Source organism: Carassius carassius, chromosome 43, assembly GCF_963082965.1.
Source record: "Carassius carassius chromosome 43, fCarCar2.1, whole genome shotgun sequence".
NCBI lineage: Eukaryota > Metazoa > Chordata > Actinopteri > Cypriniformes > Cyprinidae > Carassius > Carassius carassius.
Window position 1 is genome coordinate 13,175,461 of NC_081797.1, and position 18,696 is coordinate 13,194,156.

Here is an 18,696-nt window from a genome sequence, read left to right on the forward strand (position 1 = left end):
ATTGCAAATGATGCTCTCTTGTAAGTAACTTTTGTTTGCTTTTATCTGTTAGAATGATCGGGAAGTCAATTCTTAACTGTCAAAAAATGCCAAGCATATTTCTCAAAAGCATAACCAAGCAGGTTTTCATCGTATAGCACTTCAATAAAATGGAACTGGAAACAGATCCAGCTGGTGCTCTAGTAATGCATGAGATGGTGCAGTTTACACATCGACTCACAAAAGCACATAAATTGATTCTTCTAAGAGAGGCCAAATGCAAGTAGCTTCAAGGTTGGAATATACAACTTTAAAATCTGAAAACTGGGCATCATAGATGTGTTGACTGCATAAATAGTTCAAAAGAATACCTGGGCATCATAAACACAAACCAACTGAGGATCACACACTACCCAATTTTCAAGTCTTTCTGGGATGTTTCCAAAAAACATCTTTGGTCGCAAGTTAAATCATTACCAATAGAGTTCAATGGCGCTAATGACCATAAGCTAACTATGCTTTTGAGAAACGCACCCCTGATCAACAAATTCGCTGAGAAACTAGGACACGCATGTCAAATGAAAATGTGTTCTAAAATCTGATCAAACAGGTTAAAGGGTTAGTTCACCCAATAATCAAAATTATGTAATTAATAACTCACCCTCACGTCGTTCCAATCCAGTGAGACCTCCGTTTATCTTCGGAACACCGATATTTTAGATTTAGTCCGAGAGCTCTCAGTCCCCCCATTGAAGCTGTGTGTACTGTGTCTACTGTCCACATCCAGAAAGGTAAGAAAAAAAATCATCAAAGTAGTCCATGTGACATCAGAGGGTCAGTTAGAATTTTTTGAATCATCGAAAATACATTTTGGTCCAAAAATAGCAAAAACTACGACTTTATTCAGCATTGTCTTCTCTTCCGTGTCTGTTGTGAGAGAGTTCAAAACAAAGCAGTTTGTGATATCCGGTTCGCAAACAAATCATTCGATGTAACCGGATCTTTTTGAACCAGTTCACCAAATCAAACTGAATCGTTTTAAACTGTTCGCATCTCTAATACGCATTAATCCACAAATGACTCAAGCTGTTCATTTTTTTAATGTGTCCGACACGCCCTCCGAGTTCAAACAAACCAATATCCCGGAGTAATTCATTTACTCAAACAGTACACTGACTGAACTGCTGTGAAGAGAGAACTGAAGATGAATGCCAAGCCAGATAACGAACAAAAGACTGACTCGTTCACGAGTCAAGAACCGTTTCTGTCAGATGCGTTCGATTCGAGAACCGAGGAGCTGATGATACCACGCATGTGTGATTCAGTGTGAAACAGACCGACACACAGAGCATCTGAACCGAACTGATTCTGTGCTAATTTTATGAGCCCAGGTAAACCAAAAGCTTGAATCAAGGGTAATCATCGGCAATGACCCCCATTACGTCGAGCGCAAAAGAACCGGTGAACCGTTTTCTTCAACCGGTTTATTGAATCGAACTGTCCGAAAGAACTACTGGTGCAACCGGTTCTAGACTCGTGAACGAGTCAATGTTTTGTTCATTATCTGGCTCAGCTGTTTGGAATGACATGAGGGTGAACTAACCCTTTAAGCGCACAAACAAATGAGATACTAAAATCACGACTATAAACCCCTTCTATGCGAAACATTTCACCTTGCTTTTTGAGCTGGTTATTAAGCATGTAGATTTTTTACTAAAACACCATCATTGATTCAAGTGGCATGCAGAGGTTTAAGAACAAGTATTTATTAAAATAATCGGTTTACATTTACATTTATTTCACATTGACAAAGATGTCGCGAGTGAGCTGCCAAACTGTTAAGAAACGCATGCTTCAATAAAAAAAATCCACAGGACAAGCAGCACAAATAAATAAATCACTAACAAGAGAGGGATTAAAGCTTGATTTCATTAGACTGAAAAAAGAAAAAGAAAAATGTTTCCACCTTATTTTTACAATAAATGTTCAGACCAGTTGCTATATGCCATATGACATACAGTGTATAATACAAAATATACAATATTGGGTAATGCATTATTATACAAGAAAATGAGAAAGTTAGCTAAAACAGACAATACATTCATAAAAGCTTTTGCTTTTCTAAAAGCAACTGCGCAAGACAAGGCAACCAAAAGTACTTTTTGTAATAACAGACTTAGTCTAGAAGTTTCTTTCGGCTGTACGTCCTACTAGGTGTCCTTCGCCTTCTTGACTGGCAAAGAGGAGAGATATCCAGCTCAGACTTTGATCCTGCTGGAAGAAACTATATTGTTATTATTAAGAAACGCTTAAAATGTACAAAACCTGATCTGATATTTTCCTCAGCCACTTGTTTTTGTTAGGTTTATTTAGATGACTGTTATAAGAAAACATGAGCGTTCAGATCAGAAAACATCTTTTGCTATTTGCATGAGCTCCAAAGCTCGAAGCACATGCAATAGGTGCTACACTAATTTGAGGCAAATAATGCAGAAAATGTTTAAGGCATCTACTCTGACCTATAGCTCTACATACACTTTTCATCGTCTTACCATTTCGTTGTGTTGCTTCATTGATTACAGTTGATTTCTTGTATAACAGAGGTGACTGAGTGAGAGCAAAGATTCCACTGGCTGACACAGGTTTCTTTACTTTAGGGGTGTCCGCTGAAAGAGGTTCAAGCCACAACGTTTACAAACATGTTACAAAAACACAAGGAACAAGCTATGAATTGCACACAAGCTTTACTGTACCTTTTCTGCCCATCCATGCAGACTGTTCAGACTTCGTAGGGTCTTTAGCATCACAGTCTTGAACCACAGTCTCCGTACAATCCATGCCTTCTGGTGAGCACTGATGGTCTATAATCTGGCTTGATCTCAAACCCAGTTTTCTTTGACTGATTGGGGTGCTAAGTGACTCTTTGAGTTCTTCCACCCCTTGAATACAGAAAACACCTTCAAGTTCTGGGTCCTCCAACACCCCAGGCCTTTCCAGGAGCGGGATCCCTTTGATGACCTGCTCTTTGCTCCCACAAGACTCGATCCGAGCTCTTTTCTTACGAGGCCAACTATTGAGGTTCTCCGGGGTTGACCATCCTCTGCTTTGAGGAGACGGAGTCAGTGGGGACGCCAATGGGGATTGGCTACTTGCCGGATAATGCGTGGGAGTAATCGACTGACATATGTATGTCTGTACGCCCTTCCCAGGTGTACCTTTCGCAGGGGTTCCTCGACTGCAGAGTGATGGTGATATGCAGCCAGGATGTCTAGTACATTGTGCAAGTGGGCTGTCGACTTGTGGTGTCTTCACATTTGACATGTTACGGTGTACAAGGTGTGAGGCCACACCCTTGGTTGCACTACTAGGTGCTTCCCCTGAATCAAAAGAATCGGTCCTTCTTAATTTTAGCTTAGGCAGGCCTGATGCCTGCATCTCCATCTCCACTTCATAAGTAAGTGGTTGAGGAGTGGACTTCTTTCCACATGCAGGACTTCGCCGTGTTCTTGGGGTAGAGATCTTTGGTGTTCCTGAGGAGTATCCAAGACGTGCTTCCGCTTCTCGTTGGCGCCGGTCTGGAGTTTGACGAAAGCCATAGCTTCGGCTCATCATGGTAATGGCAGGAGAGGCTTGTTTTCCCTTAAATTCGAAAACCTCAGAGGATCTAGAGGGTTTCCTTGAGAAAGCAATGTTCATCTTAATGCCACCTGTGAGTTCGGTCCTCACCACCGAGGCCTCTGATATCTCAATACTTTCATCATCTGTGGTAATGCTGAATTCAGAGCAATCAAACTGCTGGGAGTCTGAAGATGACGCTTCTTCTGCTTTTCCATGGTTGATGTCGTTTTGCTCAATCATTTTGTTATCCTGTGGGAATTCTCCCATATTACTAGTTGGTGAACTACTTTGATGGCGGATACGTGATCTAGGAGGACCAGAGGATAAAGGTGCACTTAATTTTGCTGCAGACTGACCTTCATGAGGTGAAGGGCTAGATCCCTCAACATCTCGAGACTTGTTAAGAAGCAATGAGGACTCTTTTAAAGGTGTTCTACCACAGCAAGTGTACATCCTGCGTGTTAGGCTGGGGCTTTTTATGGGAGTTTGTCTATTTGGTTTTAATGGTGAAGCACAGAGAGAAAATGGCCTGGAATAATAGTCTTGTGAATCAATGGAAGCAAATTCGCCAGACTTTTTGGTAGCCTTGCAAGTTAAGCTCGGTGTCCTCCTCATCTTTCCTGATCTCGTAATGGACTGAGATAATTCTGGATCAACTTTTCCAAGGATTTCAAGTGTCCTAGACATCGTTTCAGGAGATTCCTTGGATTTCCTTTGAGGCACCTTGTCAGGCGTTTTGAAAACATTTCTTTTCTCTGGGCTGCTATTCTTGCCAGGTGTAAGCAGTCTTGGTGAGCATCTTTTTGGAAACACCAGAGACTCTGGCACATTGATTGGCTTTTCTACCCGGCATTTCCGCGGAGATGGAGACCATGTCACACTCTTCTTTGGCGTTCTACCATTTGGGCTCCTCAACCAAACGCCATTAGGAGAAACACAATCCAAGAGGTTTTTCATTGGGGTCTTGAGTATCCCCTTGAGTGGACTTTTCTTGGGGGTGTCTACCACTAGACTCTTCGCAGCAGGTGACCGAAAAGGGCTCCCTCGCAGGGTCATCCCATTCTCTCCAACTGTCCGGGTTGGAGTTCTTGGGGACTGAGGGGTTCTGCACCCAACTGAAGATCCTACTGGATCGGATCTTAACTTCTGTGGAGTTTTATTTTGATTCTGCAAAATAAAATGTATCACATTAATGCTAAATAGATGACAGGATTTATACACTCAATACTCCTTTAACATTTCATAGGATTTTAATTAACTGTAAACTGAAAGGGATATTACCTCAAAAATTCCAGACCTAAGTGACAACTCTTTGCTGCTTTGATCTGAGAATGATGCTGTAGTTTGCCGTAGGCAACTAGGGGACTGGGTAGCACCAAAAAGAAGCCGAACCGGCGACCTAACAGAACTAACATTGAATCCTCCTGCAAAATGAATACAAGGCCACTTTGAGAATGCACAAGCATACACCTTCACAGTATGTTCCAAAACTAAACATTTTATGTCCAGAAACTTGATGACCTATTTTTTTCTGTGTTACTGAAACACTTTACCCTCAGAGTAGCAGAGTTGAGAGGAGGAGATGGCACGGTCGAGGTTTCGGGAACGTGGCTGTGAGCTTGAATAGAATACACTGGAATGTCTTCTGGTAAGGCTTTTAAATCTTGGGCTCCTCCTCAAGTCTAAGAACCAAATATTTATTAGAGTACTTTCTATTAGTAAGTGGTCTTCCTATGTTTGACATTGTGGCAAAATCTTAAACACTAACCAGCAGTTGGTTTGATAGGAGACTCTTCAATAATGCACACATTAGATTCTCCAGATCTTCTGTGACAAAGAGAGCAAGAGAAGAGAAAAAACAAAATATTTAATTTCAAACTGGATCCTTTACTATCATTAAGCACCACTGAACAAATATAACAACTTAAAAATCAGAACATATGACTCACCTGCCAGTCCTTTGCCGTTGAAGAAAACGATTGGACACCTGTTTATGCAATGGTGTTTCAGATACTTTCTTTGTGAGAAGAATACGTCGTTCTGAAATTAGTTTAACGTTTTAAGGTTCAAGTTCACACACTACATTAAACAATTTCTCACTATCAAAAAGAAAAATTACCATCATCATCCATATGTGAACGCTTGCGTTTCTTAAGTCCCTCTACTGCCGACACAGACTGGCTCCGTGGCATTTTGGACTTCTTTGAGGGCGATATGGCTACTTGGTTGAAAAGATTTCTCCTTACCTTTGTTACCTCTTTGAACAGAAGAAAAAGGTGCAACAACAGATCACAACTTTTTAAAACAACATGAAGATTAAAATGGAATGGGCCAATTACCTTGAACTGCTTGCTTTGGAGGTGGTTCGTCCACAGCAGGTTGTTCTACCGGGACACAGAGTTTCGGCTTTGCCTGTATTCCAAATTAGGCAAGTTAGTATTTTAGTTTGTGACAAGATGGAAAGTAATAGAATAAAAACAATGAAATCTCACCAGCCGTGTGGACTTTCTTGGCATTTCTATCTGTCGAAGTGCCTGAGGAGCCTCAGTCATGCTTTTGTGGCGTGTGAGCATGTTCTGTCTGCTAAAAGAGAAGAGAGTTTATTTGACCACAAAGCACTTGATATAACCACACGTTCTTTTCTATGACAATCACCTCCTCTTTTTAGCAGAGCGATTGCGGAGTTCCTCCAGATGATCCCCGACACTGGATACATTGCTCTGTGTGGCAGAAAAAGGTGAAGGTCTCGCAGACACACTGTCCTTAGCCATAGACTCATCACTGAAGAAGTCAGAGGGCAGGACAGCAACAAGCGCTTCGGGCAACTGAGTTCCTAAACTGTGGTAGACATCTGCCAGGACTTTAGGGATGCTGTTCAGGAACCTGGGAGATACCATATCAGAGATCACATCTTATTGCGTTTGGTTACAAATTGCATTTTCATGAATATTCCTGTGTTGCTGATAACTTACACCGGCAGAACTTCATCCTGCATGAACTTGGATAAGTAAACAGCATCTTTACTCCGGGAGATAATCCGGAGCATATCAGCCACCTTGAAAGAGGTTTATAAAAAAAAGAAGTTACAAACATCATATTTAACAACCACAAACCATAGAAAATTTCTGTATACAATTACTTCTAAATTATTAGTTATGACATCATAAGTTTTTAAAGGTTGATCGTTTCCTTACATCCTCAACTCTTTCTTCCACAACCTCCACATCTTCTTCTTGTTCTGGTTGTTTGCACAATTCAAGTCTGAGAACTGCTTGCAGCTGGCATCTGTATAAAGAATAATGATTTTTAAGTCCATTACCATATAATTACCTTTATAAAGATGTTCCAAGCTTACTGTCAATTCATCTGGACACTGATTTAATTTGGTCTGAATACTTACTCCCTGATTTTACTCTCTTCATCTGAAGAATTTCCGTAAAGCTGACGAATAGCCTGACAGGATTTCAACAGATGGTTCTGCACAGAGTCCAAGAATGAAGCCTGGTGTGAAATGGATTAAATGTACAATTAAAATAAAATAGTAAAAAAAAAAAAAAAGTTGCACATCAGTTTTCCTAAATCATTACATGACTTTGGTCTTCACTAAACTATTATGATACAATAAACCACCATATCAACAATACACATATCATAAAAAGCATATATATTAACATTGCAAACACAGAATTAACTAATTAGACTAAGATCTTTTAGAAGGGCAAACAGAGTTATATTTTTATATTTATAATTATAAACATGTACATGGAGACCATGGTTTGCAGTTACCTGCAACCGGACAACACAGCTGTATGATTTTAATGTACATGTTCCTCTGGCTCACCTCCACATCAGTGTTAGTTTTGATGAATGCCTTAACAACTGAAAGCATATCCTGGACTTGAGAGGGAACAGACACGGATCTGTTCTCCACAGCTTTCTGATAAGTGAGCCCCAGGTGGGAAAGCAGATCTTCCTCACTGTTGAAATCTGTTTTGAGTCAATGAACATCATTAACAATATTTACAATAAAGTTAAAAACAGTTCTGTTTTACTTCATGCAGATCTTAAACCTTGGACATTATCACTTAAGGCTTTTTTTTTTAAAATAAATGACTCAATACTCACGCAAGAGGCCAGGCTTGGTCCGATCCCCAGAGCATCTCTTGCCCCCTTTTTCAGCTCCTTTGGCAGATCCAGCAGAGCTGCTATCACCCTGAGTTTTTTGTGCTTTCACATTTAAGCGAGCAAAATTCAGCATCTGTAGAGAGCGACTCATAGTCTTCATCTTCTGCCTTACTGGTGTGCATTGTGTACCTCCTGAAAAAGTGCAAATTAGGCCAAAAAACATTAATAAACATGTTCATGATATAGGCAAACAAAACCACTGCAAGTATTTTATACCACTGCAAGTCCATATTTATAAAGCATCAATCACTTCATCGAGTCTGATTTTGTACTCACGTTTTTTGGACCTCAGGTTGCCACTGGATCCAGTTGTGCTGCTCTGATAGAGCTCTGAGAGACTGCTAGTGATCTCCTGCTGAGTATCGGAATACTCCTCTTCCCTCTCCTCTGGAGCTGCATGCAGGAGCCTGTACATGCAAGACATCTTTTAGTACCAGAATAAAAATAGCCCATGACAAATATGTGCAATTTTTTGGGGGTACAATTTTAACACCATGTCAGCAGCTGAGGTTTTCATGGCAGGAGTTGTGTTGTGCATTTACAATCAGTTACATAGATATAAATATGCAATAAAACAAAACAAGAAAGATAAAATAAAAAACGGATTAAACAAGATGCTTTAAATGTACATACGATAAAAATTTCTACACGTTTTCAGGAAGGAGCTTTTTAAAAAGCCTTTGAGATCCTACTAAAGGTTGTTGTATACATGCATTAATATTAGAGCAGTTCAATTATTTGTTTTTAATATGTTATGATAAAAATATTATTTAAAATTTTGTTTGACATTTGCTTCAGCTTTCATAGGTAGCAAGCCTCCACAAGCCTTCATATTCAGGGTTGCCAGATATCAAGAGTTCAAATCCTCCAGTCACAGCTTTTCTTTTCAATGGAAACACATTCTGTCCAGTATCACTTAATTTCACCAATCTGGCTACTATGCATATGCACTTTCTTTTCAAAAATAAAAAAAGTTCTAATTATCTGAAAACTAAATATAATAAATCATGAAAATACATGAAGGAAATTAAATCATGCATGCAAGCTGAAATTCTCTTTATTTGTGCTTACCTGAATGTACAATAATGCTAAGTAAAAAATAAATTTCTCACAGGATAATCACGATTATCAGTTTATCCATTATTGTGCGGAACTTGTCAAATAAAAGATGAGTGAAAGATTCCAAACCTCATCGATTCCATTAAATGGCAGCTGATTCCTGATTGGTCAGAAAAAGGAAACCATCCCTCTACCAGCCCATTTCTTCTTAAACAAGACTCCTGCTTGAGCTCTTGATTGGCCCAATCAGGAACATACGGCAACTTTACTTGATCTGGAAACCGAAAAAATAAAATAAAAATTAAGGTTAGAATCAAAACCTTAAGGTTGTGTTTGTCTGTACATGCACAAAGCACAAAAAAAACCAAGATTATTTCAGGAAAAAAACAAACACCTGAGCAATCCTCATCCTCCATGATGTCATACATGACATTGAGGACACTGCTGACAACATCAGGTAGGTCACTGGAGATGTCTGTGCTGTCCAAGGGAACAACGTGTGTGGGCAGAAACTGGTCTTCCTGAGAAACCAGCGGCCGAAGGACAGTGAGTTGAGCCATACAGGAGGAGAGCACCGACAGCACCCCTGAACACACCACACCTCCTTCACTCACTTCTGCTAGCTGTGTCAAGAAAGAAAAAATGTATTATTCTACACATTTTTTAACTTTAAAAAAATGTGAAATCACCCATCATGGACAATTAATTAGTTTTGCTTTTATCTTTGAACAATGTAAACACTTACAGAACACTTGTGAACACAAAGCAAAAAACAAAAGACCATGCAATAAATTAAGGACCTACAACCTTATAAGGACCAAAGGCATAGATGTGGAGCGGGTGTCTATATATACAATGGGGAAGTCGTGGCCTAATGGTTAGTGAGTCGGACTCGCAATCGAAAGGTTGTGAGTTTGAGTCTCGGGCCGACAGGAATTGTAGATGGGGGGAGTGCATGTACAGTTCTCTCTCCACCCTCAATACCACGACTTAGGTGCCCTTGAGCAAGGCATCGAACCCCCAACTGCTCCCCGGGCGCCGCAGCATAAATGGCTGCCCACTGCTCCGGGTGTGTGTTCACAGTGTGTGTGTTCACTGCTCTGTGTGTGTGCACTTCGGATGGGTTAAATGCAGAGCACGAATTCTGAGTATGGGTCACCATACTTGGCTGAATGTCACGTCACTTTTCACTTCAGGTGTCCATGTATTTTAACTATTACAAAACAGCATTGCATGTGACTGCAATCATATTTCACAGCTGGAATCATCCTATTATTAAACAACATAACATATCAAGTCATTTTACCATGGCAGATCCTCCAGTAGACAGCTGCTTTAAGTGCTGAAAAGCCTCCTGACCCAGTTCAGCATCTGTGCACTGAATTATCCAGCTTTCAGAGGCTGAACATGAGAGGGAGATGGTGTCCAGGTCCTGCAGGACACCTCTGAGAAACACATCCAAAGGAGCTCGCAGAAACCTCTGCCTGCATGATACCGGCTGCAGAGTCACACTACAGGACTGCCTGTTCCCATCTACCACAAAAACACAAAAAAATGACAATTACTGATCACTTTGGAGAATATATCTATAAACATGTATTGTACGGACACATTATATATAAATATATGAATTACAAAGCCCATTATTTCAGTCTTCAGTGTCACATGATCCTTCAGAAATCATTCTAATATATTCATTTGCTGCTCAAGAAAATGTGTTTGTTTGAGCTGCTTAGTATTTTGTGAAGAATGTGATCCACTACTATTTTAAAGTTCGTAAGATTTACAAACAATACTTTTACTAAGCAAGGATGCATTAAATTGGTCAAAAGTGACAAAGACATTTCTAATGTTACAAAAGATTTCTTTCGAATGCTTTTATTTCAACTTTCTATAAAAGAATCCTGAAAAAAAGTCAGTTTTTTACAAAAACGAAGCAGTTTTCAACAGCTTAACTGGATGCTCTAATCATTTTAACATTGATAATAAGAAATACTGCAGAAATCTTTGCCTTCACAAGAAATAATGAATTACATTGTAGAATATATTAAAATGGAGAACAATTATTTTAAATTTTAATGATATATAAAATTAAAATCCTAACTAGGATTATTTCGCCTTGTGTGTTTTATTATTTACCTGCAATCCAGGAAAGACATCCACCCAAAGGAGGAAAGACTTGTCGGTGCATTCTTTCAGACAACTCAAGGTAGCTATTGGTTGAATCTATAGGAAAGGCATCTATTCCTAAACCCAGTGAAGGGCTTGTATCACAATGCTGGTCCATCACTGGCAAACAAGGAGACAGCATGGGCACCACCCGTCCACCAACCTGCCCAAGAAGCTCTGCCAATGTCTCCATGCCAGTGTAGTCCTTCACCACATGATTAGCCTGGATAAAAAAAAAAAACTGTAGTCAAAAACACTGATATGAACCCCAATTATACATAGGAACTCTATAAGAGCACCACTTACCTTCAATATACCTGAATCAGCCCAATGAAGCAACACTTTGCGTTGCATAAGCATATCTATCAGACCTTTGGGCAGCACCTGCTCATGTATGTCTCTATGAAGTCTACTGTAATCCCTACGGATGGACAAGTAGTCTTCCAACTCTGCTTTGGACCGTGGACATTCAGACACAACGAAAAGGACATTTTTGTCAATGCTTAACATGTCATAGTCCTGCAGAGGGATATTCCTGCCACTTCGACTCGACCTTCTCGGTCTCAGTGTGACCTTGGTTGGAGATGTTAGATCAGGTCTGTCCCACTGGAAGTCAAGAAGGATCTCTTTCAAAGCATTTTGGACACAACTAGCCGGGCTGGGTTTCAGTTTGTTGGACTTTTCCCGACTTTTGGGCGACTTTCCTTCCACACTGAACTTGACAAGCAGCTCCTCTTCGAAGTCACTGAACACCTTCTCCTGGAGCTCCTTGAAATCAGATCCTCTGGTTATAAGTGTTGCACTTTTCACAGTCCTTGAATGGAAGAATTTATAACCCCATCGCACTTTTTCCAGCCCATACTTGTATCCCAAACCGAGCAGGACTCTTAGTATCCACTGTTTGAGATGGTTTTGATAGGCACTAATCGTGCTGTTGGTTTCGTCTGGTCGATAATCCACATCGATAGCAAAAAACACATTCTGAGAGGCCATAACTGGACTTAAAGAGCTGTCATGCAAAACACTACCTCCTCCAGAGATCAAATGTAACACTTATAGACGTTTAGAACTAAACTAGACAAAGAAAACAAACGCTAAACATGACTTCGCGTCTTTTAAAACGTCAATAAACGCTAAGCAAGAAACATCTCAAGAGCAGCTGCTGGGAACGAACGCACACGTACGCTATTTTTCTCAACACGAGTCATGATTTCTGTCGCCGTTGAGCTAAAACAACACGAAGCAGTTAAAAAAGAATTAAGTCATATAAATGTACAGTTAATGATAACGGAAAGTTATAAAAAATAGCATTTTAAAAGTATTGTTTTGTTAAACCTCAGAGTTTCCGTTAGCCATCGCTCTCTTCTCTCCCTGCCTTAAACTCTTCGCGCTTCAGAATTCGATGAATGTCATTGGCTGGAGCGAACGAACTTTAAAAACGTCATTCATTTCTCGTCGTGTGATAGGACCAGAGAGACCCAGCAATAAAGAAATCCAAAGACGTCAATTGCTTCTCTCTCCGTGATTGGTCCACAGTCAGGTCAATAAAAAGAGCTTCTTCTCGTGACTAATATGCAAAGCATAATTCGCGTGTTACTGGCATCTACTGGACACAAGTCAATGTTATATGAACAACTTTATTCAACGTAAGTGTATTTTTTATAAGGAATACCACAGAAAATTTTGTTATATATATATATATATATATATGCTTACAAATCATTGTAATGTATTGTCAGTGTTGTATGGGGTGTCGTTTGTAAAATAAAATGTGTAAGAAAAACTGGTCAGATTTGGTCAGATTTAACTACAAAACAGATATATTTGTGCAAGATTTACTAAAAATAAGCTTTTTTCCTCATTTTTATTACTTAAAAATATTTTTAATAATTGAATTTAATATATATTTTTTATTTGTTACTATATGACTATATTACAATAAAGTGTTCTAAATTAATCTAAATTAATTTTAATCTAAATCTTCATTTTAAATATAAATGTAAATGTTAAGTCCAAATCATAATGTTAATCTAATATCTAAATGTTATATATATATAGCTAAATATTTAAAAGTGTAGCTAAATATTTGGATTTAAAATAAATATATATATATATATATACACACATAATGTTTTCTAAATATATAGCTAAACTTTTAAATATTTAGCTATATATATATATATATATATATATATATATATATATATATATATATACATTTAGATATAAGATTAACATTTATGATTTGGACTTAACAGTTACATTTAGATTTAACATTTAGATTTAAAATGAAGATTTGGATTTAGATAAAACATTTAGATTTACCTTTAATACTTTATTGTAATATAGTAAAATAACAAATACAAACAAATATTACATTATTAAATTCAATTATAAAAAAATATTTAAGTAATAAAAATATTGCATTAAGCTTATTATTATTATTATTATTTTTGTAAATCTTGCACAAATGTATTTGTTTTGTAGTTAAATCGGACCAAATCTGACCAGTTTTTCTTACAGATTTTATTTTACAAACAGCGCCCCATAGTGTTGATATTATTATTATTAATCACAATTTTCACTATTTTTATTTTTTATTTTTTCCTACAGCTTTTGAATTGATGCTTTGGTGCTATTGTATGTATAAGAATCACAGAAATTTATTTTTTAAAACAATGCACATTAGGACTCAAATACAATTTCTTGTTTTAATATGCAACATTAAAGATTTTTGTACTGCTTTGATTTCCAATTCCACAGTTTGTTATTCACATGAAAGTAAGAATAAAATATATAACTATTAGTAAGAGATATTGACTTCAAGAACAGTGACTTGCTTATTGCTCATGGTCATATTTATAGATTAATAGATAGGTGAGTAATGCCATTTTAGTTTTTTATACCATATCACATAAACAGCATTTGAAATGACTTCTTTTAATATACTTTTCTCAGAAATTAGGTCTGCCTTACCCCAACCTCTCAAATGGCTGTAAAATCAGGATGCAGAAACCATGTATGGGTTCATTTGAAGTTCTTATGTTTTTATCTTTGGATGATCGAGACAATTTAGTCTGTTGCCCAGACAGCATTAGTCATTGGGTCTGTTAAGGAAAAAAACATAAAAGAGGACAAGTTGTGCAGACTAATAGCTCTTTAGCCCAGACATACTGTTTAAAAAATATAACCAAGGAACACACTGCATGCTGCTTTTAGTGTTTCTCCATACACAAGTTCAAAAGTGGAGACAAAACCATCTGAACAAAAACACAAACTGCCTTTTTGTCTTTAATACAAACAGAAGTACATTAAGTAATATTTTGTAATAAAACATTAAGGATAATTGGGTCATTGGCTCCAGATTATATCATTTTCTTTATGCACAAAAATCCTCTTGTAAAGTGACAGTGAAGGGCAGGGTAAAATAGGAAAGATTTTACATCCCATCAATCCATTGGAGAATAGACTTGTTTGCTTTGGCACAAAACTCTCAAACTAGGTTACCTCTGCATCAGTACACAGAATGGAATTGTCAGCAGCATATTAAAAGAAGGCCCAAATAAGTTCCCAGTCATAATCACAGACACAAGATGGTTTTAGATAAACCTTTTCGATTTGAAATTAATTTCAACAGTCTGAAAAATTCTCACAGAAACTCAAAAACCTCTTTGCATGCACAACAGAAACAGAAAAACAGAAAAATTAAGTACACCATAAACACCATAAATCACACTCAAAGCACGGATCTATTTGTTTCCCCTGACACATATGACACATATATATTAATAATTTCTTGCATGTCATCAATTGCCAACTGCCCTCATTGATGGTTTGAGGTAATGAAACTGTGTAAATAGGTTACCCTCAGCTCATTCAGTATCCTTGATCATTTTAAGACAGATCAATGAGAGAAACAGACAAACACTAGGAGAACAAGGGCAACACAGCGCTTCCAGTTATGTGCCTTTTGGTTCTGACCCAAAGCCCAAAGGGTTCTGCTTCATGGCGTATGAGAATGTAGGTCAGGGTTTCAGCAAACAAATACTTTTGCAGACAGAACCCAGACAGCCTTGAACAGGCAACACTTTCAGTAATGCAAAAGCAGGTGAACGAGCAGGAAAATGAATGTAAAACACTCCTTATTTGTACCATTGTCCCAAAATCTAGCTATGATCGCCTTTTGAGTGCCATGTCGTGAAGATGGATCTCATAGTTGCCAAGAAAAGGGACAAATCCCTAATTTTCCTAAAGTTTTCTTATATATTTCTTATATATTTCCAATATATTTAATAAACACTGGCCTGTAAACATGAGTCACTGTTTTCCTCTAATGATTCAGTCACATTTCAAGCCCACACACTTGAATTATTTTTGCCATGTCAACAGTGAAATAAACAGTCTTCATAGAATAGGATTATACACATATATTTTGACTTGAGGACACAAAAGAGGATGTGTTGCAAAATACAATTGATTGAATTGTGTTCATTTAATAGACTTGGAAGGAATCTATTAACAGTGACATCATCAGATCTTCTCTCAGCAAGGAATAAGCGATAAGAACAATTTGTTATATAACCAAGAAGAGTGGGGCCAGTCCAAATGCCTGCTGGGAACATGATGTTCCTGTTTTCAAGGCTGTTCTTGTTCACTGCACATTACGCATTGGGCAGCACTCCCGCATTCAGATAAATCTGCAGCGTCATATTTATATTTTAACATTTATGAAGCACAAAAATTATGTTAGTTCTGAAAAGCCTCTGAAAATAAAGCTTCAGAAATAATGCATATCAATAAAAGGGTGTATTTAGCATTGATGCAATAAGCAAGGCCTAAATGTAAATCGAATGATTAAGAAAGAGAGAGGGAATGGATAGGAGGAGACAAGGCAAGGCAAGGCTGGTGGAAATTAAGTTTGTTTCCACAGTTTCCAAACATCATATTTCTTTGACCTCACTATCACCATGGCAACCACACCACGCAAAGTAGGTTACCGAGACACTTCGCTGCAGAAAGGAGAGATGAACTAGGATATTTCCTCTGAAGGAAAAAACTGTTAAAGATGATTTTATACGTTTAAATATGCTCTCACATGACTTTTATTATGCAGTGAGCTATTCGTAGAAAGATTTATCCACAGTGCTGGGGGTAATGCATTATAAGTAACTAACATGTTTTCATGGCTTCTTGGGCTGAATACATGGCTACAAGGAACCTGCCGTATAAAAGGAGTCAACTTCATCAACAACTTAAATCTTTTCTGTGGCCATAGACAACTTTTTAAAATGGGTTGGCCTCAGCCCATACAAATGGTGCAAGAGTGCTAAAGGACAATATCTATTTCTCCCTCTGTCATCCTTCAGTAGTGTGTGCCAATCCACCCAACCTGGATGGCGCACACACACCTGGACAAAATATGAGTGACGGCAGGACATCATATCAGCTTCCGAGTCATCATGTGGTTGACACATCCCACAAGGACACTGATAACACCACGCAGCAACAACAAGCTCTGCTCATGGACAACATATCCTGCCCTCAGAGCTCACCACAGACAGACTGTGATGTACTACAACAGCTCCAAGAATCAGCATCAAAGGATGGCTTTCTGGAAAACAGCCAGGGAAGCCATGACAACATATTTCAGCCACCAGAAACCCCAGAGCCAGAGCCCCGCTCACCAGACACATTATCCCTCTCTCTAGCATCTCCAGTTCTAAGCTTCTCACAGAAAATGGAAGAACTGGTGTATGCTGGGACCAAACTCTCCTACTCTTTCGCTGCAAGCTCCCAGATATCAGCTAAAAAACAGTGGGCCCCACATCCACTGAAGCCTGTGGCACCAGTTCGCGCTCCTCCTCCTGTGAGAGCTCTCCAGCCACTGCCACAATGCCAGTGCCCAAACCCTCCATCTGCTGTAGATGAAAAAAAAACAACTCATAGCAGCTCTCAGTGATATGTGTCGGGTCTCCCGCTATGATAGCAGCAACAGTCACAAATGTTTATAGAACAAGCCGGAACCCAGTGTGCCTGTAGCTTTTTCTATTTCTGTTTTATCAAGTGATAGATAGTCTAAGGCCTTCTTAAGGCGTACGGCTGACCCATCTAATCTGCAGCCTTTTATGCATAGGGTGACCATATGCGTAGTTCATATGGGACACGTCCCTGCCAGGATTTTAATATTGCCTAAAATATCCAGGTTTTGGCTATTTGCACTGTGCAGGTTGATCGTTGTGTAACATTCATGAGAGCTACAAAGAGCAGAGCAGACGGCTCCTTATGCTTTCGAATCGCTTTCACGTGTTTGTTTGTTCGTTTGACTTGAAGCATTGTGGTGCACTTTGTTTTTTTTATTTTTTTGGATTTGTGCGCAGCGACGCTGCAAGTCTATCGAACGAACAAACACGTGTGCATATTTGCATAGCTTTGATCATTCCCTCTAGATCTCACCTTCTCACACGCAGCCCCACGATTGGTCGATTATGTACAATACCTGCATGTTATTGGTCAAACTGCTCTGGATGTTTTAGGCATTATTAAAATCCTGGCTGGGACGTGTCCCGTATGAACGGCGCATATGGTCACCCTATTTATGCATCAAACTAAGAATACTATAGAGACACAAATTAGTGCCATCAAGTGAGCATTTATAAACATACGCTCACTAAAATATAAATCATTTATGATCAATGACTTAATAACCACAAACAACCTGGATTTATGTTTCTAAATGAAACATGGCTAGAAGACAGCAACAGTCCTCAATGAAACAGCCCCTCCTAACTTTACTTATATAAGTGTCTACAGGGCTCTTCAAAGATGTCTATCAGTGCAAGCAAGTGTCATTTGGTCAGTACTTGTCTATTGAATATCTAGGTTTTGTGCTGAAAGGTGCTCCACGCATTTTGTTTATCATTATTTACAAGGCCTCTAAAATAATCTGCAGCCTTTGTTGTAGAATTCACAGAAATTTGATAAATGATTTCTTCAGAGTTTGATGGTTTTACTATTGTAGGGTATTTTACATAATCGTGGACCAAATCTAGATTTACTCATCAGTAGGGGTCTAAACATTTCATTCATTTTGGAAGAAATGGTACAGCACCTTAAATCGTCAGACCTAAAACCACAGACCAATATCAATCTTTCCTTTAATATGCAAGATTATTGAAAAGGTAGTGTTTAATCAGCTGAACAACTACTTCAACTCAAATGGATACCTGGACAACCACGAGGCTCAATTATTGCACCGCTCTTGTTTAGCCTGTATATGCTCCCATTAAGACAAATAATGAGAAAGAACCAAATTGTCTATTCACAGCTATGAAGTATTGTTATTTAAAAGAAACCTTTACCCAACACATCGGTGTGGCACTATCATAACATTTGATAATCCCAAAATGGCACAGCAACATTAAACACGTTAATATGCACCATTTGATCATGCTACAGCAGAGGTATCCAAACTTGGTCCTCGAGGGCTGGAGTCCTGCAGAGTTTAGCTCCAGTTTGCTTCAACACACCTGCCTGGAAGTTTTAGTATGCCTTTTAAGAGCTTGATTAGCTGGTTCAGGTGTGTTTGACTCCAGGACCGAGTTTGGACACCTCTGTGCTACAGTATGTTTTCGCATTGTAATGCAATATTCTTTATTGTCTGTCAGTGTATATATGACACCAAGTCCA

The 18,696-nt window shown here is 38.6% G+C and overlaps 1 protein-coding gene across 2 annotated transcripts; it reads right to left on the bottom strand.

Annotated features, from left to right (window-relative positions):
• Positions 1–1,729: 1,729 nt before the first annotated feature.
• Positions 1,730–12,457, bottom strand: LOC132125514 (treslin-like). Of its 2 annotated transcripts, none has more exons than XM_059536960.1 (22): positions 11,317–12,457; positions 10,981–11,233; positions 10,148–10,374; positions 9,236–9,464; positions 8,971–9,115; positions 8,059–8,189; positions 7,723–7,914; positions 7,439–7,584; positions 6,998–7,098; positions 6,792–6,882; positions 6,570–6,652; positions 6,253–6,480; positions 6,090–6,177; positions 5,937–6,009; positions 5,717–5,854; positions 5,547–5,637; positions 5,366–5,424; positions 5,151–5,279; positions 4,879–5,021; positions 2,733–4,764; positions 2,532–2,645; positions 1,730–2,250 (listed from the first exon to the last, which is right to left on the bottom strand). In XM_059536960.1, exons 1-22 carry the CDS (start codon positions 12,001–12,003, stop codon positions 2,156–2,158), a joined length of 5,475 nt encoding a protein of 1,824 aa, XP_059392943.1. In that variant the 5' UTR covers positions 12,004–12,457; the 3' UTR covers positions 1,730–2,155. The 2 variants fall into 2 exon arrangements, with proteins under 2 accessions (XP_059392943.1, XP_059392942.1); XM_059536959.1 differs by having other exon boundaries at positions 1,730–2,253; positions 11,317–12,454.
• Between the last annotated feature and the right edge of the window lie 6,239 nt (positions 12,458–18,696).

Coding starts and splice junctions, on each gene's coding strand:
- LOC132125514 (XM_059536959.1), bottom strand. CDS start 12,003: ATGGCCTCTCAGAATGTGTTTTTTGCTATCGATGTGGATTATCGACCA. Junction 10,375..10,980: donor ATGTCTTTCCTGGATTGCAG/GTAAATAATAAA, acceptor TTTTTGTGGTAG/ATGGGAACAGGCAGTCCTGT. Junction 5,638..5,716: donor TTCACATATGGATGATGATG/GTAATTTTTCTT, acceptor AACTAATTTCAG/AACGACGTATTCTTCTCACA.